At 40.9% G+C, this 22862-nt stretch overlaps 1 protein-coding gene across 6 annotated transcripts in view; it reads right to left on the minus strand.

Moving 5' to 3' along the window:
• Positions 1-22862, minus strand: part of KCNJ6 (potassium inwardly rectifying channel subfamily J member 6) — a 173455-nt gene that overhangs the window by 25729 nt on the left and 124864 nt on the right. For all 6 annotated transcript variants that reach the window (XR_012627489.1, XR_012627488.1, XM_074858347.1 and 3 more), the window contains one exon: positions 18031-18951. Coding sequence is in view for 4 of the 6 variants with exons in the window: in XM_074858345.1 (XP_074714446.1) it covers positions 18031-18951 (921 nt within the window). In the remaining 2 variants the exon portion in view is untranslated. The remainder of the gene's footprint in view (positions 1-18030; positions 18952-22862) is intronic.

Genomic DNA, 22862 nt, shown 5'->3' on the forward strand with positions numbered 1-22862 from the left:
GCATGTGGATCAGACCTAATTGCTCCTAGCTCTGACAGATCAGGCTCACTTGGATGCTGGTTTGCAGATAGGTAGATGGGATGGCTTTATGGAGCCTCCAGGGGAAAGCTGGGTTTATACATCCATCTTTAATGTTTTGGCTAGAAGACTTTGGACGTAAGCAAGCTAGTTAAAATAACTGAATATTTTTCTATTCATCCAGTGCCATAAAGAACACACAGAGGAAAGGTCTCCAGTTTCTTTCTGATGGAGCCAAAGTTAGATCACTGATCTCACTGTGGGACATGGGCTTCACTTCTTTGGAGACAGCCAAAACATCATAATAAATAAAGGTGTCTCCTGGCCCCAGAGAGAAGGAAGACCCAATCCTCTGGTAGAAGGGAGGGAATCTCTTTTTCATTACTGAGAGTCTACTTCAGCAGCACCCACACACTGTTCTTTGTATTGGAAACTTAATAACTTCACTTGAAAATCATGCCTTTTTGATGGCAGTGGAAATAACATGACTTTTAAACAAGTAGAAGAGACTGTCATTGAAGTCGAGCCACTTATGTGGGAGTCAGATGATTAAGGTAGATATGATGTAGGAGGGAAGAAATACTATCATTTGGAAAAAAATACTGTATTTTGAACAGGTTTAATGTTCTCTTTCAGGAAAGTGGGGTTGTTATTATTAAGTGCATTACCAACATTAGATGCAGAGCTTGATTCTCTGTTGACGTGCCATCTCTGTAATTGTTCACATCCATGCAAATTGCCTACAAAATGAGTTTTTCCTACAAAAGTTGTTACTGAGTTGCACAGCTGAAGTCTGGGGGAACTGTGTGCTTACTTTTTCTGATGTAGAAACAAAAAGGCAGAGGATGAGGTAAAAGGGAATTGCTCTCTCATGTCGGTCATGCCACTGCCTGCCTGTCTGTCTGTAATGCAGCAGACCAAGGATCTATTTTCTGGTCTGGTCATAAGGTCTGCTTCACTCTTCTTGGCCTGACCTGAGTCCTAGCTCAAGGCTGCATGATGCTGTTCCCTTTTTTTGGGGGACAATGCTGCTCCAGCATGGATAACTTGCCCCTTCCAGGGTTCTTAGGCTCTGAGTCATCTGGGGGTCTCAAACTGGCCTCTGAGGCTGCAGCCCAGCAGCCTTAGAGAGGCTGTTGTGTTGGTGTGTGCAAACAGCCCCTTAATTTTTGCCTTGGCTTAAGGCACGTGCTCAGCATGTGCCCAAAGCTGGCAGTACTGCAGGCAGCCAAGTGCGGTGAGAGCAGCCGGAGGGCAGAGGCAGCATTACTGGGTGAGCATGGGGCTGCACATGAGTGGCAGCAACTGGGCACCGGCTCATGCTGAAAGGTCTATTCTTGTTCTGAGGCAGGTTTCACCTCTTAAACTTCAGGCCCTCTGCTCCTCTCTTCGCTGCCCACTGAGGATGTCTTGCTTTTGAAGCGTGGCTTCTTCACTGGGCCTGTCCCTGGTGTCCCTCTGTGGGACCAAGCCAAAGTCAAATAATTATGGCCAAAAGACTTGGCTCTGAGCAATGTTTTTACCCACATCTCATTCCAATGTGGAAGCAAAGAGCATTGTGCACAATTTGGGAATTCAAATTTAGAGCCTGAAGTATTCATATTTAAGCTTGAAGTATTGATCACATGGTACCTTTTTTTTTTTTTTCTAATCAATTGGTCTTGCATTCAGTTACTCTAACATGAGAAAGAAGAGAGGAAGCAGAAAACCTGCACTGAAAACCTAATAAATACAGCATCCGAGATAGATTTAGTGTAATATCTTATGGTCTGGATGCAATAAAATCTCAGTATAGTGATTATGTAAACGCAATAATCCCTGGTGACGATGTGGTTAGACTTGACTCAAAGTGACAAGAGGCTTTCTGTTGATTTCAGTGAACTCAGGGTGTTCTCACACACACTGGCAACTGCTTTATCTTACTTAGGGTCTCAGGATTTTAATATGAACAAGTGCCCTCTGGGTAGCAGCCCATAGTAATATCTTTCAAAACACTGTGTTTTACTATCAAAATGGTTTTTTGCTGTAAACAAAATTTCTCCACAAACAAATTTCCTTTTCTCCTCCTTGACAAACTTGTACAACTTTCAAAGCAGTAAAAAAATAAGATAAACCATAATCTGTTCTCTAAATACTTTATGCCAGGTTGTAGAAAGCAGCTACTTTCTTTTTTAGCACAATAAGTGGTCTCTGAGTTTGCAGTGAAGGAGCAATTGACCCTGAACTATAACCAGAATGACAACCGACTGCTGTATAACTCAACTTCTGAGCCCTCAAGATGTTCTGTGTTGGCAAGTATCTTTTGGTTTGTATCAATTTCTTTACTTTTCTCTAGCCTTTCTTCCCACATATGTAAACACCATATCCACAAAATGAGTTAAAGGACCCTGTTACTCATTTGTTACTTTGCCTGGGATTTGAGTGACCATGTATATTTGGGTGGCCTCTGCCCAAACACTTTCTCTGGTATTTATTGCAACCTTATAAACTCGTTTATTTTAACAATCTGTGGTTAAAAATTCATTGAGAAAAATACATTTCTTCCTTGGCAGATCACACTGTTTTCAGGGTCCCTTTAGCACAAGACCTTCAGACTTCACAATAATGAAAGTTCAAGATTTTACAGTCTGGAGAACAGAAGAGTACTACCCCAGTACGAATATTACTTTTACAAGATTTTTCTAGACTGAGCTTACTGTAATTACACAACATATATGGAAAATACAGTTGCTGTATATTATCACTACCTGCTTGGAATATCCCCTTTATATCAGCATGGCTTCATCATTCAGTTGCAGTGTGATGCTACAGGGCCTCATGATAAAGACATTATAACACATATTATAAATGCCAGTATGGATTTATGAGACAACCTGCATTTTTTTGCTTTCACAGCACCAATTGTACACTGAGTGCTAATCTTCTACCAGTATGCCTGTTCCTGCTCAGTGCTATTTTCTTCCCTTTTTGTTTAAATAACCTACAGGTAGGTTATGTATTTTGTCTACTTAAGTTTAAGTTATGTCCATCCTCAAATTAAATACTAAATTGCTTTAAAATGGATTTTTTCCTTATCTTCTCAAGGCCTGCATAGCTGGAACAGGGGAGATAAGGCATTCTGTACTGTACTCTGCTGTTTTTACCTGGAAGGTACCTGGCTGAAGTGTACTGCTCTCCCAGTGGCCAGTGATAGCCCTGTGCTGGCTCTTTTGGGAAATGAGGCTGAAGAGTGCTACTCAAGGGCAGATTCCAGCTGCTTCAGGACTCCCTGGACCTCCGTGGGGTCCCACAGGTGTGGTATCTCCTGCATCCCTGCAAGACAGTCCTCACATCCTCCCAGGTGCCTGGGATGAAACGCAGTCTGCTGCCAAGGGTCTGGACTGTGAGGAGGGAGAGAAGTGCCTGGCTGTCTGACATGGGAGGTATCCATAAAAATTGGGTAGCATCACTCTCAGTATCAGTTGAATAGGCTGCTGAGGCGCAAACCAGACCTGGAAAGGTTGCCTTGGAGAGGATGACAATTTGATCCTCTATTCTCCTGTTGGAGCTGCTGCATTCTGCCTTGCTCAGCTGCCCAGGATCCATCCCCTCAGGTCCCAATCCATCAGCCTTTGTGTGACCACAGTGCAGCAAGAACACATCCATCCTGTGAGCTGGGTGTTTTGGCACCAATGTGCTGAACAATCTCACATTTCCATCACACACTCATAGCAGTGGTTCATATTCGGTGCAAAGACCATCGGATATTTATACATTTGGTTTTCAGGTGTTACTTTTTGCTGTCTTCATTTTTCCAAAGTTTGGGGGCTCTGGGATAGTCTTGGCATAAACAGTTTCTGAGATGGCAGAAGAAACAACTCACACCAGAAGCCAGTTTAGCTGAGCAGTTCTCTCACATCCTCAGGGACAGACACCATGACTTGACTTAAATATTTTGTTTATATTTTCATCCAGCTGTTTTATATATATGCACACACACACACACATATATATCTCTATACTTTACTCATACTAATGTATAAGATGTGGTATTGCCACAGTAAGTTAAAGACATCACTCCTAACCTATGGCTAAGTGCCTCTTAAGTGCTATGAACCATCCCTCCACTTTGTTGCAAGTCCTCATGCCAGTCTTCTTCAGTCACAAAAATCCCCTTTCATCTTGGTGCAAACCAGCCTATAATTTTTCACCTGTACCTTGGCTGCTTATATTGCACCACTGGAGATTTACATTGCTATTCTGGCCTCCAAAAGATGAATGTGGTCGTTTTGTGCTCCCTCCACATGGGTTTCTATGTCCCAGTGAAGCATTGCATAAAGCTGGAAACCAAAACTGGTTGAAGAATGTGGGAGTGGGAAACTCACAGCACTAACCTACCATGCCCTGGCTGTTCTGCAGTCCTCATGTAGAAGATGTTGTAGATGGGTAGAAATTCCTGTGATTATTTTTTGTTTTCTGTGCATTTTATTTTGGTTGCTTTGTAGACATCAGTAAAACTTGGCTGCTATCTTTTCAGCATCACAGCTTGGGCTGTTGGGCTCTTCAGAATACTACTTTGAAATATTAATGTTTTCTGCCTATTGGGTCTTCCTAAAAAGAAGTGAGAATATAAAAAAACTGAGAAGGAGGTAAGCATGACAATGCTAGAACAATGATGTCCAGACCTCATACTATAAACAGGGTTTCAAGCTCAAGAAATCTCCTTGCTTCTGATGGGAGAAGGGCTTAATCTGGAAAAAATTTCTAGGAAAACCCCTGGAGATACTACATCTTTTTTTTTTTTTTTTGCTCTCAGTGTTCTTTTGGTCTGCTTGATGTGATATTTACATAGTGTAATGAAAAGAGTTTTGAGAGAGATCTGATCTCTGTCTTGGCTGCCATAAAGAGGATGAGGCTTGAGATCTGTGTGTGTTTACAAGAGTCTCTAGCTCTCTGCTCTAGTTCTGTTATCTTTTAAATGACATCATTAACAGATATTTGTAATAGACCTGCTATACCTGGTGAAATTTTGGCTCTTGGTTCTTTTCTTTGCAACAGATTATACACTAAACCACATATGACAGATATAAAACATGGTAGGAGGCGGTGAATTGAGTACATAAGAAAGGGAGATAGAGTAAGGTGTATTTTCATGGACTGAGCATTTGCATACATAGTAGTGTTTGTATTTGCCATGAACAGTTTGTATGATGAAATATTCAAGACTTGTTGGGGCTGTCTGTGGAATGGCTTGTTCCATCTGTACGCAGAAGGAACAGCGGCTGCAGAGAACAGAACGACTGCAGGGCTGCTGCAGTACGGCATGCCCAAGGGAAAGATACCCTGCATGATACCACTGTTCCTCCCATAGGTATGGAAACTCCTCAAATATCGTGAAGTCCCCTTTTAATAGACAAAACTTCCAGTATGGGTTCTTTATCTAGATACTAAACATTTATCTGCTTCTAATCTTCCATTTCCCTTTTAATTAGAGTCTTAATTGCTTCTTCACTGAGACCATCAGGAAGCTGACAGGCATTACACAGCTCAACTTATTCCTTTAGGGTCCTAATTCAAAGGCCACCAGAGACTTGAGACCTACTCCATGGGTCTGGGAGTGCTCTGGATCAGGCTCAAAGTTGTGTATTAAACATTTGATACACATCAGTAGGGGGTGTTTCTGGACTGGATTTCTATCACTGATGGCTCTTGAATACTTGAACGGTATTTTATATCCCTTTGGAGGGTAAAGGCAGTCAGATGTAGCAAGGTTAAGATTCATGTTTTGTATCTTAAACCCTGGATCTTGACTGTTAAGGATTTTAAAACCCTGTTGTAGCTGTGTTCAGGCCCTGAGGGGAGAGTCTTAAAGAGGAGTCTGAGCACAGTTATAGAATAAGCTGTTCTGGAGCACAGACAGGGAACTTTCATTCAACTGTTTCTAATTGATCTGTAAGTTGAAAAATGAGTAATGGATCTATTTTGAAAGATTTGTCTTTTGAAAGGACTTAGATTTTTGCCTAATTATTCTTTGCTACAGAAAGAAAAAAAAAAGGCAATTTAATTGTAAACTTGGAAAGAGGGACAAACCAGTTGCTGTTCTTCAGGGGAATAGTTGTGAAGGGTGGGCTTGTGCTCATTCTGCACTCCCTTGAGCTGATGTCAACCACTTTGTCCTGGTGTTGGCTCCCCTTCCTGCTCTGCCCCATACTGCAGATCGTGGTGGAAGTGCTGCGAGTGACAGCTTTGCTGTGGTCTTGACACACAACTGTAATGGAACTTACAGCCTGTATTTCTAAAATGAATACTCTGCAAAAATGCTCTGGAAAAGCTTGAGTTGCCGTAATGAGGGCGCACAACATGAGGCCAGATCAATCACTCATAAAGCACCAAACTTAGTTAGTCAGGTGCTGGCAAACTGTGGGGCAGTTTTGTTGTGAAGTCAGCTGCTGGCCTCTGTCTTCCCAAGAGAGCCTGCCCTTGACTTCTGGTAGGAGAAGGGCATTTTCCTCAGACTGCAAAGCTAAACTTCCTCCACTTCACAGCTGTGTAGATGTGGCTACTGCCTTTGAAGCAGATTTTCAGCCAGACAAAAATCCTTGACTGACTCGAAACCTTTGGTTTTGGACTCTTCTACATTTTTTCATGACATCCATCAGGGCCCTATTGGCAGTTAGAAACTCATTGCTGCACTTATTATCTGAAAAAGTAGCTCATTTGTTGTCTTCTCACTGTAAAAGGAGACTAATGAAAAATGAATCTGAAAATTATGAAAAGGGAAGGGGTATATTCCCATCCTGGAGATCTAAATGTAATAAATTAATACTGCTTATGCAAGGGTGAAAAAAATGGTTGCAAAAAGTGCCAGCACAATTTAATTGGACTGATTGAGTCATAAATCTTTTTTGTTATGGTGGTGCCTGGCAGCTCTGCCATAGTCGGATTGATTTTTCTTCTTTAGTGGTAAGCCCCTGTCTCTTCACTTCACATTAGTCTGCATCAGTCAGAAATGTGGAATAACTTGTCAACCCTGATGTGCCTTAGGGCTCCCCCCAAAGACAAATCTTAAACGTCTTGACTCTCTTGCTAGATCCAAGGCTACCAGTTGTGGTGATGATGATGACGGTGATGATAATAACAATAATGATAATTGAGCAATTGCTTGTAGTTGGATTTTTTGTTGGAAGCTTGAATCACACAAATCCTGTCCAATGGAGAGAGAAGCAGGCAGTCACAGCAATGTTGGATGCCCATCTCAACCTCCCTCAATGTCTAGAGGGGCAGAAAGATACAAAAGAGGGTGACTGTGACCAGGGGAGCAGGACAAAATCCAGGACAAATAGGGAATGCTGTGAGTTAGTACAATCTTTGGATCACTTTTCAAAGACTAGTTGTCTGACAGAACACAGCCTTACAAGTTTAAGATTTCCTCTTCCATCAGACCTCCTGGAGCAAAGCTTGGTTGCACAGGCTGCCTGCCTGCCCACAGCAATGAACTCATGCTCCTTGCCCTGTTCTGCCTCCCCTCTCTGAGGCACTGCTGTCTCCAGTGGTTCAATGGTGGCCACAGAACAGCTTTCAAGTATATAAACCACAATTTCCTAAACGATGACATGGGAGAACAATGAAGGTTGTGAGCTGGGCTATTCATATTTCAAAACCATTCAATTCTTCACAGCTATAAAATACTAGGAGGAGCTGGCTTTGAGTTTTATAATCACAGACTAATTTAGGCTGGAAGGGATCTATGGAGTCATCTGGCCCTACCCACTGCACAAAGCACAGTCAAATAGTTTGAGTTGCTCAGGGCTTATGCAGTCAAGGTATGGATATCTCCAGGGATGGTGGTTCCCCTGTCCCCCTGGGCCCCTGTTTCAGGGTCTTACCAGCTTTATGGTAAAAAAGAAAAAGAAATTTTTCTTAGTGTCTAGTGAGAATTACCTGCATTGTGACTTGTACGTGTTGCCTTTTGTCCTGTTACCCTGCCCCTCTGAGATGTGCTTGTCTCCATCTTCTCTGTAATCTCCCACTGGTAGGTTCAGACAGCTACAAGATCCCCCTGCACTCTCCTCCAGGCTGAACAGTCCCAGCTCCCTTCGTGTCTCCTTGTGTATGTCCTGTGCTCCAGTCTCTGACCATCCTGGCGGCCCTGCTGGACTTGCCCCAGTAAGTCCATGTCTGTCTTGTACCGGGGAGCCTTGAACTGGACGCAGCACACAGGAGGTGGCCTCACAAATGGTAAATAGAGAGGAACAGTCACTTTCCCCAAACTGATAAGTATGCTAACACAGTCCAGCATTTGGTTGGCCTTATTCACCAGAAGGACTTACTTTGCTGTGTATCATTCACTTGCTGAATAGCTTGTACTAAGAGTTGTAGTTTAATGAATTGTTTAGAACTGCGTTTGCAGAGATTTTTACTCATTTTACTCCAATGAAGTTAGCGTGGGCAGCAACGTTCATTGTATGTGTGAACCTGAGCTCATTCACCTTCTAGGGAAGCCTGTACCTAAGGGCAGAGGTAGGCAGCGCTGCTTGCCAGCCTCCTTCCTCATCTTGTCTTTTCCCTCTTTTATTCTTACTGTCACTTTGGTGACATCAGGGACATGCTGGCCTCTTCCAACTCTGTTTAATAACAGTTATGAATTCAATGACATATCCCTGGGGCTTTGGCTCCCCTATTAGCCTTGGCCAGTGGCATGAACTGTCCTGAAGCAGATGTCTTGGCTGCCCTGTCCCATTCCCTTGCTATGATAGTGGCCTGCATTCACAGTGACCTAACTATATGCCGTTGCCCTCCTCTAGTGCTCATGGTCTGAGATCAAGTCCTGATCAAGTCTGTCTGGGGAAGCTATTTGTACAGTTCATGGCTTTGTAAAATTAAACTGCTAGGAGGAGCCTGGAAACCTACAACCTGGAGTCCTTTGCAGCGCAGAAAATATTCTAGAGTGTGTGTTACCCTTCCCACTATTGATTTCCAAGTAGCTAGTGGAGTTGATCCAAATATTCCCTCTGAATTGGTTCTCTAAATAAAATTTTGTCATTCCTCAGAAATCTCAGATGGGTTTCTCATAACCAGTGAAAATTTGGTTTTGGTGTGCTCTTTCATTTTTGCTTTGTTTTCATGTTTCAAATATTTCTTTAAATCAAGTTTCTTTATTGGCTAAGTTGTAAGAATGGAATATCTCAAATACAACAATCCTATATTTATTAAAATCCTATTTTTTAAACAAAAGTTTTGTTCCATTCCACAGAAATCCCAACAAATCAAAATTGTCAAAACCAGGAAGAACAGAAATCTTGGAAAGCATTGTGACTCATTAATCCTCTTGGGAGTGGTAGGAATGAAGGAGAGAGAGTGAGCGAGCAAGAATATGAGGCTGATCACATGCGTTCTTTGTGCCTTTCACATTTGTTGTCACAGCGGCTGCCTCATCACTCCTGGAAGATCCTCTCTTTCCATCTCTTCTGGCAATACAGCAGGTTTGGAGAAGTGAGGAGAGGAATACAAGAAAAATGAGATGTGGGTTGCTTGGCAGTTATACAGGTTGTCACATGAGGAAATATTTTTTATATCAAAATTAACTTTGTAATAATAAACCATAGACGTTCAGCATCACTTACTGGGACATTAGCACCTAACATTAAATGACTTGTTAAATTAATCTGACTGTTGTAAACTGAGAGCATGCTGCACTGGAATATGGCTATTTGGTAGCATATTCTCCAGCTGAAGCTTTGGATTGTCCTCCTCACTGAGTGGAAAAAGCAGGCCAGCCTCCCTTCAGGTGTTCAGCACAGATTAATGCTGCTACAAGTTGTAGGTGGGAGTGCTGAGAAATGTGTGGCTGCTCAGTATAAGCCGTCCATGTGCGTACGCTGTAATCGGTGCCTACGCTGCTGCTTGGACTCGGACTCAGACTCACCAGCGCGGTGTTAGTTTGCTCCTCTTCAGTGACACAAGTGAGCAGCCCTCTGAACACCCTTTGGCTACATGGACAAACTAGAATTCAGCTGCTTTGTAGTGTCAGGGTGGTGAAAAACAGGCAGAGCATGTCAGCGAGTCCGAATTTCTCTTTGATTTTCCTTGAAATGCTGTGATTGAGACCACTGAGACCATTGCAATTCTTTGTGACTTGTTTTAGCTGGAACTCCTTGAGCACTTTTTTACAGTGGCCTTGGGAAACCCAGAAGCTATGCCATAATGGGACTTTTTAGTGCTGGCAGCAGCTTTCTAGGATAGAAAGCATATACTTGTAAGTCTTCTTTGTCTTTTTCAGGTACTTTATGTAGCCAGTGGGGTTAGGTGCAGTCCATAGCCTTGTTCTTTTTAATCTATCGAACGTTGATTTTGAATTTCTCATTTACTTAGCAGCTTTCTTTGCTCATTCTTCAATCTCTTAGGTCACTTTTGACTTTACAGTTACTGCTCTATTCGATTTTGTGAAAACTTTATGCTGAAGGTGAATAGTCTATCTGCTTACATTCCTTAGAAACTGATGTAAATATTTGTAACCTTAGAGAGGCCTTCCTGTTATCAAGGAGTGTAATGTAACATGTTTATCCTTCATTACAATTCAGTGAGACAGAACAGGAGGAAACAATATACAGCTGAAAGCAAATAAATATACACCAAGGGGAGAAGTGAGAAGATATTTCAGAAATATGGACGAGAGTTTTGAACTGCAGGCTAGTTAAGTATGCTTCGTATCTGCAGATCAAACATGAGTGAACAAGGCAATCAACATGAAAGAATCAGTTCATTTCGGCGCAAGTTCCAGGGGTGAGACACCACCCTGATTCAAATCAGTGTATGCCTGGGATTTCATCGCAGGTGCTCAGCAGCCTTTGTCTCCAGGCTGGTAACAACCTCAGATGACCAAAAGCGAAAGTTTAAAATTAGAAATGACAACTATATTTTTCCTTTTTTCAAATCAGCAGTTTCAGTGCTGATCCTTCATTTATACCGTTTCAAGAGCAAATGGACAAACTGACCATGCTCAGGTTAATAGCCATTGTCTTGAAAAGTGCTCAGAAATGTAAAAGGCTCTTCATTGTCCTGAAGCACTTCTCAGGAGGGCTCAGAAATTATGTCTCTGCTTTGTAAGCTGGTGAAAAATGTTCAGTGAGCTAATTCTGTATGGGAAATCCTTTGACCTGGATAACGCTGCTGTGCCCTTTGCAGAGAATCTTCCCTTTGGTTTTGCAAAGTGGAGATCTTTATGATGGAGACTGTGTGGGCACAGGGAACACATGCACTCCTCAGTGCAGCTCAGCCTCTACTTTCTTGGTGCCTCCAGTAATACAATGATTCCTCAGTGTCCCAGCTGGGTCTGGAGACCCAAGGACTATTATCACCTTTGCAGATGCCTTGCTTCTGTGCTAAAACTTCTGGAAAACACAGTTGCGTGAAGCTATTCTGGAGGCAGCAGTGTTTATTAGGTGTTTGGCACCAGGATTTTAGGGGGAGTCTGCTGGTGGTGGCAGGTGAGGTCTGGACTGGTCAAGGAGGAGGGTGTCAGCACAGTTTCCTGCTGTTCCTTTCTTCAGGAAACAGCAGTAGGGTCAATGTTAAAGCACAGGTTTGTGATCCTGTCATTCCTCTGGCCATGGAGATCATGAGCCCTGCAAGGAATAACGTGTGTAGGCTCATGAGCGAGGAGTGGTGAGAAAAGACAAATTCTGGGCATCTCTGCTTGCCACTGTGCTAGGAAAGGAGCAACACTGATAGTGGAGGTCTCCAGGACCATGCAAAGAACTGGAAATTGCACTTTCTCTGTGCCCAGAGAGACCTAATGTGGTTTGCAAGGACATGATGTGAAAAATGAAGCTCTTCTGCAAGTTTGATTTGTGTTCAGAACAGAATTATTTAATAATATCTAATTAGCTATCGGAAAGTATTTTTTAATACAGAGGGGTCTGAGACCTGTTTCTTTAGGGATCTTACATTTTAACATATGAGTTGCTGCTTGAATCTGAGTATTATATATGAATATTTAGGGGCGAGGGAGCAGCTGTAGTTGTGAAGAGCTGAGCAACTGATTGCTGAGAAAGGTATGAAAGATGGACAATAGGCTATTATCAAACACTTGATAACCCGTTTGTATACTACATCACTATTCAGAGAATAAAACTGTTAAACAAAATGTGTAATCCCTTTTCCCTGCCTTCCCTGAAAGCAATATAGATGCTGTCACCAAAATTTTGGTTGAAATACTCATAATCAGCATATCTTTTTTTCTCATGAACTTTGCTCCCTGACTTCTTGACATTTTGCATATTGTTTTAACTATTGTGAAATTGTAATTGCCTCCTTTAAGCCTTACAATCTCCTTCACTAAATAGACTAATCTTTTCCACCTGTAGAGAAAGCTTCCTGAAAGAAATGTCGCAATGAAATCAGAGTGCCTTTCTTTGCTGTCATTTAGAACTCCAGCTCACGACTGCAATCACTCATGCTAACATCCCTAATTTTCTGTGTTAGAATTAATAACAATGAAATATTTTGCTAGAATTAACAAAATGAAAATGTGAACAAGGAATATAAGTGAGAGGGATTGCTGGCAAGCACTAGGGAAATGGGGATATATGAGAAGGTGAACCTAGATGTCTAAGTCTATCACCCAGCATCAAGAGATATTAAAACTCTTAGAACAAAAAGAAAGGAAAATTGAAGACTGGAGAGCTATTGTATTCTGACCATTCCTGAAATGATGATGAGCTATCTTAGAGCAGAAGCCATTTATTCTTAACCCTGTTTAAATTGCATTTCAGTCAATGTATGTTAGTCACATCCTGGAGCACAATGATCAAATCTACTTTCACCAGTTGCCTTGCAAAAACACTTGGGTGTGAGAAATCCTAGTTCTTTTCTTCCTTTCATCTACATCCCCTTAAGAAGCAATTTGAGAGCATAAACATCTCTTCTTTGAAGAGAAGTAAAAAATTCTAGTGAAAAACTGTAACCCAAGCAATGCTTATTTGGAGAGAGAGAAAAGTCTGCTGAGATGTTTTGAAGGGTTGGAACTGCTAACATGCATATCAAAGGGAGATATTTGTTAGGACTGGGCAAGGATAAGGGGTAAATATGGCAATTCATCTGGGAGAAATAAAAAAGACAATAAATCAGTCAGTCAAAGGGGCTGTACTGAAGAGTGGGAACAGATTTATACAATGTTTGTCTAGTTGATAGCATCATTTACTATATAAATAACCATCTATGTGAGCATTTTATTGCTTTCCACACACATTTTCCACAGCTGGCAAGTGTGTTTGTTTACGTAGCTATAACCCATTCCGCAGATACTGCTCTCAAGCTGCCCGTGTGTCAGAATTATAAATGCACACTATTACAAGTTTACTTGTAAAATTATCCATATGAACCTAAAATTATCTGTCTAGCTTTGTTGCTTATTTTTTGACAGTTATAAATGTGTAGATCATTTTCTTCCCTTGGTACTGTTTCAATTTTCTTGTTTTTATTTTTAGGCAGAGGGAACTGCCAGAGTGTCATCTAGTGCACCCTACTGGCCAGATCCAGCTTCACAGAGTTTGGGTGTCTTGCTGGCTTAAGTTGAAATAGTTCATATTCTTTTCCTGTGTTAGAAAATGCTCTTTTCTGTAAATTAATGCGGGTTTAGAGGAGGGATTTGAACCAGGCTGCTTATGATTCAGCAACCGTGCTACTAAGAAGGCTATGGGCTGTTCAGGATACTCTTCTTTCTCTGTCTCTTTTTTTTTTATAAATCCCTCTGAGTTTCTCATTTTCTTTCTCTCTGTTTCTTTAGCTATTGTAAGACACATACTTTCCCACTTCACTTCCCCCAATTTAAATGACTTTCTTTTTCTTGATCTTGGTTTATTTCTTGTATCAAAATTATACATTTGGAAGTCCTGTTTAATTTTTTAAAATGACTGGTTTGCTTATGATGATAAGACCTCCCTTTAAAATAGATTTCACTAGGTGAAAAAGGCTTAAAAATTTCAAGCCTATAGTTAGAAAAAGGCTATTAAATTATCACAAAAATTCTTAATTATAGATTTTTTAAAAATTTAAAACAAATAATGAACTTATTCAAATCCAAGCTTTTGTGCCTGCTGTTTAGGGGAGACAGGGTTCAGGATATTTGGGCTTAAGTTTTTTTGTTCATCCAAGGAAAAAAAAAATGTCTTCAAATTCCATTACTATAAATGTGCATACTCTAACAAATCTCTTAAGTGGAGTCCTGGAAATAATATCATTTCAATAGCCTTTCAATATAAACCAACTATTTTGAATAGCAAATATCAAATACTGCTGAGCTGAGATCAGTGTGTTATGTTCTTTCCAGTTAGTTCATTTGCATTTAATGTTGCAGCTCTCCCATAAGGAGTGGAGGGATGCTAGAATCCTGCTTTTTAGTTCTGCCTAAGCGTGGGACCAGAGCCTTTGCTGGTATGGGGCTATTCTGTCAATGCCACAGCTGTAGTCTGACACTAAAAGAAGCATAAGTGCCTCAGAAATGGCTTCCCTGTTAAAGGTGGACGTTACTTTTGTTTCTGCAGTTAGTATTGATACTTGCATCGCACTGGCAGTCCTACCTGTTGCTGGCATGGTGGGAAATGGAACAGGAGCTGCAAAATGTGGAAATAAGTCATGTGTCCTTCAGATATGGTGACCCTTGGTTGAACTTTTGCCCCCTTGTTCCTGAAGTCTTGTTGGTTGCTTCATGGCAGCCTAATGTACTTCATATCATGATTGGATTTTTTGGACACTTGAGAGATGTACATCAGTATCAAGAAAACCACAGGATTAAATCTTTGAAGGAATGTTATTCTTTGAACCCAAAGGGATATTTTTGAATGTTGTTGTAAATAAATAGATTGCATATTGGAAGGATCATTAACAAACATTTTAAAAAACAGTCTTATTTTGAGTTTTTGCTGATGCTGTATGAAGTAGTCAGATTGACTTTGCATCTTGTTGAAAGTGTCTTGTTGAAGATTCTGCCCTCAAAGTAATATTCATGGTAGAATGAATGTGAATAGTCAAGGTTTATTGATGCTTCCTAGGCTAATATTTTGGTATCAGCCTTCTAAAGACATATCTACATTTTTCATATCTCAGAAAGATATGGCGATGCTTCCACAAGGAATTAGGGGGGTCCTTGGCTTGATCATTCTACTGAATTTTAGTTTGGTTAATTATTTCAATTTCATTTAATAAAATGCATTAATCTTCATTTCCTGTCCTAACATGCAATTTCACATGGCACTACACAAACAGTTGTGTTTCATACTATAGGTAGATGTGCTTTTGGAGCCCTTACGGTGGAAAGTATGGTATACATATAAAATGATATCACCTGCTCAGTAAAACTTTAAACAGAATAATATCAATAATTAATAAAAATAATAGCAAATGTTTATACTTAGCATTTTCCATTGTGTTACTTCTCATTAAAGGTATAAATGTTATCAGAGTGGGGAAGCTCTGAAAATAGAGAAAGGATTGTTTTCACTGGTCAAACTTGGGAGTGGCTTTTCTGATGAATAACATAAGCTAATGATCTCAATCTGTTTTTGACCCATGAGCAATGACACTGAGTGATGATATTGCTATAGCTGAGGTCACATTTTCTTAGCTTCAGCTTTAATGTTTCTGTATCCCATGACTTTGACCAATGTTGGCAGATATGATGGGTAGTGTATTGCTTGCTCTCCAGGGTTGGAGATTGCTGCTATAAGCAACTTCTTTTCTACTCTCACTCTGCATGGGGTCTAAGAAGGAAATGTGAATAGATGGCCTAAATTTGTTTTCAGTGTCTGCCAGGATGTAACTGGAAAATATTTGTAAATTAAAAGAGAGAGAATGTCTATTTTTGGAAGAAAGTTGACCTTCAACAAAAATAACCCAAAGCATGTGGGCAAAGCACAGAACAAGTGTCTACTTCTGCACAAACATGTTTTAGGAATTGTGCTGGTAGTTATGATGTTAATATTTCTGGTGCCATAGTTAAGCGGCATTATTTGATGCCCTCCCCTCATATCTCATGCAGCTGGAGAGCTCACCCAAACAGAACAAAATAGAGCAGCTTAAAATGGCAAATGTAGCTATCTATCCGGTACCAGGGTAACACCTTCATCCTGGATGGCTTCAGTGGGTTTTCAAATCATTGCATCCAGTTTCTTTGTTAATATGGATTCTTCTAGCATTTTAACTTAAACTTTGCCAGCCTGAGCAGTCTGAGAGCTAGTCTGCTCTGGTGAAGGCTTATAATGGTGGAGTGGAAGATGTAGCCAATATCAAAGCAGCAAAGGAGAGCCCAGAGAGCCATGTGAGTGTGCAGGGGAGAAGATGAGGTCAGGAAGGGAGGGTTAAACAATGAAGAGTAACGAGGCTTAGGACAACAAACTACATTCGATGCACTGCAGAAGTATACTTTCTTTTGATTTTACAGGTATTTTCAGTGGGATGTTTTTATACTTCTACTACTTGCCAATCATTTTTCTGAAAAAAACATGGTGTTCAGTAAACTTGAAAATATCCACCGCTCTTTGGGATGTCAAGTTCATTTAGTTGCAATTCAGAAATCTCAAAATGGTTTCAGCTAACAAACAGCAATTTCCTCATCGTCTCACCTGAAGGTGATGCAGATGTTTGAAACCTCTGTCTACTGCACATATCAGAAACACTAAACATTTCATCTTAATTTCTCTTCGGTACCACCTACTTCCTGGAAAATTTGGAAGCCTTGCATTTACCACTTCAAATTCTCTGCCAAGTTCCTTTCAATTTTTTTTTTGCTCCATTTTTGTCTCACACGTTTATTATATAGTGACAAATGCAGTTTTCTTCTGACACCACATAATAGATGTGTGAAGCACACACACATGTTCTAGTAAGAGACTGCTCTTTATTTCCTGGCTCCAGTTGCAGAACATGAGTCAGGGTTAGAAAGGTTGTACCTCTGTCAGAGATGTGTAATCTGCATCCTCAAACTTCCCTAGCTTTTGCTACAGTAATGGGGAAAAATGGCAAACCTGGTTCTTCTATTTCAATATTCAGTGTTTTGTCCTCCTCAGGCACATCTTTTCTTCATTTTCTAATCACCATTCCCTTGTATTGATTATATTTACTCACTTTTGAGATTGATGCTGTCATTAACAGGAAAAAACACCTGCAGCCTCTAAAACAAGTATACCAGCATTCTGACTTTGGGAAATACAGCAGTTTTAGAGAAAGTATCCTCCTACTATTCTGGCTTTAATGCAAAGAGTAAACATTACTAGTCCATTTGCTTTGAATTCCGAGCACTATTTTCTCCACATCAAGTGGTATCTGATGTTCTGCTGTATAACTGTAGGTAATGACGAAATAGCCTCTCAAGACTGGTGACATAACATTCCTTATTTATATATACCAGCTTTAAGTGTTCTGTACACTTCTCCAGTGTGTAGGGAGCCTCAGTGAAATACAAAATAAGACAGATCTTTTGTGAACTAAAGTGGAACAAGCCCCATGTTACAAGTTAAAACAAAACCAAGCAAACAAGCAAGCAAAAAGAGAAAACTGAGCACATTATCACTTCCTACTGGATCTAAACAGGCTAAGAATTTCACGTGTCAGGCAGTTATTCTGCAGTTACCCATGGGTGATTGGAAGCAGCAGGAACTACGGTGCTTCCACATTAATCATAAACAGAGTTCTATATTGATTTTTTTTTCCTAAATCATTATATCCCACAAGGTTCTAGTTGTTGAGTTGCTCCTGCAATAGAATGACAAATAACTGGGTGACATGCTGTGAAAAATTTAGAAAATGAGAAACGCTAGCCCATTTTCCAAACAGAGCAGAAACAACACTAATTCCATTAGGCAAGATGGAACAGACAATTAAACTGGGCATGCTTTTAATGTTGAAGCTAACCAGATAACTGATGCCTTTTTCAAATGTAATGACTATTGAAGTGATTCCTTTAAAGTGAAGCAAACCCACTGATTTTCCTTTCTAAAATTAAAGCATTTACCTTATACAAAGTATAAGAAATGTTACCTGTTGCCTCCACCATTCCTTCTAGGATTACAACAATTTCTAGCTCCTCTTTGGGCAACTGGGCTTTGGAAATCTCCCAGAAAGGACTCTGCTGGTTAATTTCATGGCTGATGATCAGTGGTGAAACCAAAAAGAGACGATCATCCCCTGTGTAATAACCTACGTTGATATCTGTCTGGTTGAGTGGTATAAATTCCCCCTCCTTTGTCTGTTTGGATTTGATCAACTTGGCTCGTATGGATGCCTCTACAATGTGTGAATTCCTAAGGTCTCCTACTCGGAACATCAGACACAGCTTTCCATCCCGCATGGAAATAACTGCATTTGTAGAAAAAACCAAGGTTTCTGCCCTCTTCTTGGGTTGGGATATTTTCACAAACATGCAGCCAACCATGAAAGCGTTGACGATAGAACCTAAAACAGACTGCACTAAAAGCAGAATAATTCCCTCGGGACACTTGTCCGTGATGACCCGGTAACCATACCCAATGGTGGTTTCTGTCTCGATTGAGAATAAAAAGGCTGAGACAAACCCATTGAGGTTGCTGACGCATGGGGTCCATGTGCTGTCCCCTATATGATCCATATCTCCTCGCATGTAGGCAATTAGCCACCATATCATTCCAAAGAAGAGCCAGGTCACAGTGTAAACCATGACAAAAATCAACAGGTTGAACCTCCACTTGAGATCGACTAAGGTAGTGAAGATGTCAGTCAAGTAACGGTAAGTCTCTCTGACATTCCCATGGTGGACGTTGCATTTCCCATCTTTCCTAACATACCTCTGGATTTTTCTCTTGGCACATTCTTTGTTTATATTTTTTGGCAGATCCTCTCTAGCTTGTTTGGGCAACTTTGGCTGATGAATAGTGACAGGGCTCTCTATGTCCTGCTCCATTGAGTCTTCTTCCAGTACGTTAGCTGCCATGAAAAACAAACAAGAAAAAGGCAGACATTATTTTTCTTATTATTTATGTAAGTCAACACACAACTTCTTCCTGTATTACTGGCATGAAATTGCTATTAATCAATAAAATTATCATCCTTGATCTTTGTTCACCTATTAGATGCACAACACAAAACTCAGATGATGCCAAGCATCCTCAAATTATTGCTAAGTAAAATACTTTGAAGGAAAACTCTCATTTCCTATTGATCAGGTCATCCTATCTACACCCATATTTAAATCCTGCGAGATGTGTTTAAGCAGATCTTTCTTCCTCCCACCCCCCCTACAATTTAATAAATGAGATTTCTTACGCACCAAGAAAGATCTTCTGGGAGATAGCAGATATAAATGAGGAAATGGATTCACTTGGGGGTTTCAGTCAACAAGATGAGCAGAGAAAATGAGCAATTGTTGAGCTATTTTTTCTATCAATTGCATTGCTATGGGGAAAGTATTAAATAAGTATAAGGAGTTTAAAAAAAAACCCAATAGTTTTTAGAAAGAACCAATCCTATTCTTGTTGAAGGCTACAGTGTAATATATACCAAGAGCAATTCAAGCACATTTCCACAGAAAATCAATGTCTCGCTGATACTGAGACAGGGAATTGTGTGTCCTTCTCCCAGTAGTGTAAAACATACAGTACTTCAGAACATTATTTCATTTTAATTCTGTATGCCTGTGGCCTTTCATTCAAGTGTGCCTTTTTCTCTGATGGTATGGGCCTAAACAGCAGTCCTCTGTAAGTGTCTTACAAGAATTTAAAATGAGAAATGACAGTAATTGCATTTTTTTTTTTTCACTTTCCCAGCCTTTTGAGATAAATAGCTTCATTATGTTTAGGTGCAAGAAAAAAGAGTTTACTGAGGAGGAGAATAGTTTAATCGAATGTGTTTTGCATGAGACTTGAGGACACAGTGAGGCTGTCTCTGCCTAGACGCACTGACCTGCATGTTGTCAGTGTGCCCTGCAATGGCCACAGTTTACATTGATATTCTGCGGTACCCACTGTGCAGGCCCAAGCGTGGGCTGCCCAGTCCTGCTGTGGGTAGTGACCTTCAAGCAGAGAGCTGGGAGCAAGCAGCTTGGGTTGGGAAGCACTTCATTTCCCTGAGCTCCAGTTGCCTCTGAGTGCCTCTCACCTGGTTGGGAGATGGGGGCATAAACCCATCAAAGCTCCTGCTTGACATAGCAGTCTCTGGCACCCCACGGGCTTGGGTGTCTCCACCTGGCACTGCCCTGGGCAGCAGACCCAAACCCTTTCACATAGAGGAGCTACCAGGGAAGCCCGGGCTCTTGTCCAGAGAGAGGGTCACACAAGGGGCTGCTCTTGGGGTGTCAGTATGGCTCGAAGAGCATTTTAGTCTCTCACTTAGAAACATGTGCTACACAGCAGATCATCTGTGGAGTCTCGTGGCACCTGTAGCTTTTTCAAGATGTGCAGACTCATCCCTGTTGAGAAAGATCACAGACCCTTGTAAAGTTTTAGGGGTGACTGAAATACTCAGAAAAAAAAAAATGCGTTGTCGACTGGTTGTCTCTCCTTCTGGCCTGCTCCACTGCCAGCCAAGTCTCTGTTCAGCCCCTGTGTTAAAAGAAATGCTCAAAGGCCGACAGTAGCATGGAAACCTGATAGCAATTCTGTGTTTTAAGACTGTGCACTCCATCCTGTGTCACCTTTTCAGTTTGCTGCTATGTCTAAAGAGAGAATTGTTCAGGCTGATGGTAGTGGCAGCACTGGAAGTCGTGTCACAAGGCAGTCATTTCTGAATGAACTTACCCCAGTTGGTGACAGCGTGCCTGCTTGCATTATCACTAACGCTATATAATGTGTGACAAAATAAACACAATAAAAAGGCATTGCAGGAACCTTGTGAGGCAGATTTAAGCCAAAGCCAGAAAATTTGAAGTTAAGGCTTCACACTTTATGCTTAGCTCTCTGTTATGCCTAAGGAAATTTTAGTCCATAGGAGCTATCACATCACTGCAGTAATAGACCCCTCAAATACTTATGAACAGCCTATGAAGTCTCTGGCTTTTGAGGATTTAATGGACTGTATGTTAAACTAGTAATGCTGGTTTAATGTGGTTCACTATCTTTAAGGCATTATGAATATTTTGCTTTCCCCTCCTAGTTAGAGCCTGGCATGAACACAGAGACAGTGTGCAGGTGTCTCCTCTGTCACCTTTGAGAATATACCTTACTTCTGACCTTGCTATTAAAGGCAACCATGTCCTAGACCTCCATGCCTGAGCATTTCTTACAGAAACAGCAAAGTGTACTAAAACCAGGGCTCGGAGAGTGCACACGTGCTGATTTTATTACTGGCATCAGAAGAAATCTAAAGGGACATCCCCATCCAGGGATGCCTATCAGTCATATGCAGTACCCATCTATCTTGCTTTGCATAAAGTGTTTATTTCCTATAGAAGTACTTGCTAGCAATGAAGCACCTTTTATTCATACAACAAATTTTATTGATGCTTTCAAAATGCTTTGTGTTGATTAAGCCCTTGTGCATCATAACCAGCTTTTCCTTTCTTTCACAGTACATGAGGTGACCCACAAAGAGAGGTAAGGGCCACATTTTGTCAAGTGGCCATAGGTTTTATAACAAGAGCAAGGAGCTGCTGTGCTCCCCAGCAGATGGTGGTGGGCTGTCACCGTCACTGTAAATGGGCTTCAGAGACCTGCGCCTTGCAATGTGGGAGGATTTTTCTGGTCTCACCAGAGCTGACTCCCATCTGGATATGTAAGAGGTCAGCTTTGGACAACCAAACCCAGTGACTGCATTCAATCTAAGCCTAAGTCTCTCTCAGTATAGCATCTTGCTAACACTCTTGCAGACATTTTAATGTCCCTGGGGGCATCTGGCCATTTTGTAAACTCTTCAGGCTCTTTCCAGTGCTGTCATTTCTCAACTCTCAGGCAGTCTCTGAGAGGAAAAATTAAGGTCAAGTTTTTAGTCTTTTTCTCTTTACATAAGATGCCTTTTCATTCTTTCCCTCTCCCAAATTCTCCTACTGTGAGACCCAATGAACACCTCTGTGGGAAGGTTTATAGATCAGAATCACAGCCCAACACTGTCCCTGATCTGAGTTCTCACTCCAGAGTGAACCTTGGGAGCAGCAATTTCTGAAATAAGTGATCCAAGGATTGTGCATCTGTGTGTTTCCATGGAAATGCTTGATGAATAAGTTTTAAACACATGGCAGGATCTCTGTTCACCACTAAGGCTGAGGAACAGCCACATATTGTCAGCACCTTTGCCACAGAACACTTTGACTTATTATAGTTTTACTTGATATCAACCCAATTAGCTTATGCTGTTTATTTAATTTAATTTAATTTTCCTTTTGGTTATATAATGGCTGTCATGATTCCAGGAACAGGGGAGTGAATAGCAGCTATCTCACTTGAGAGCTATTTTTACTCTCCACTTTTCTTCATGACAAAAATATATACATATTATTAATCTGCACTGCAGAAAAAAAAAAAAAAGTACTTCTGAATGCTTTCCCCTCTCCCAGTAAACACTATGTTTGTTTGAACACAATGGCCAGGTAGCAATACTGTGCCAGTTTAGGCCAATTTAGACTATTCTGTTCAAAGTATTTGTTTCAGTGAGTCTCTTAGGCAAATGCATACAAGACGTATGAGATTTCAGTGAGTTAATTTTTCAGCAAATGACAAGGAGTTCTCCTAAATAAGTCCCTGAATAGTTCACTTGTGTTTCATCATAGCAGTATGTACTAGCTATGGATATATTAGCAAATTAAATGTACCCAGGCCTATTCTTTAGCACGGAGGCTAAATGGAGTTGTACAGCCCACACTTGTATTATTGAACTCCTGTTGTTTTCAAAGCAGGGTAGTCTCATAC

The sequence above is a fragment of the Strix uralensis genome, chromosome 2 (genome assembly GCF_047716275.1).
Source record: "Strix uralensis isolate ZFMK-TIS-50842 chromosome 2, bStrUra1, whole genome shotgun sequence".
NCBI lineage: Eukaryota > Metazoa > Chordata > Aves > Strigiformes > Strigidae > Strix > Strix uralensis.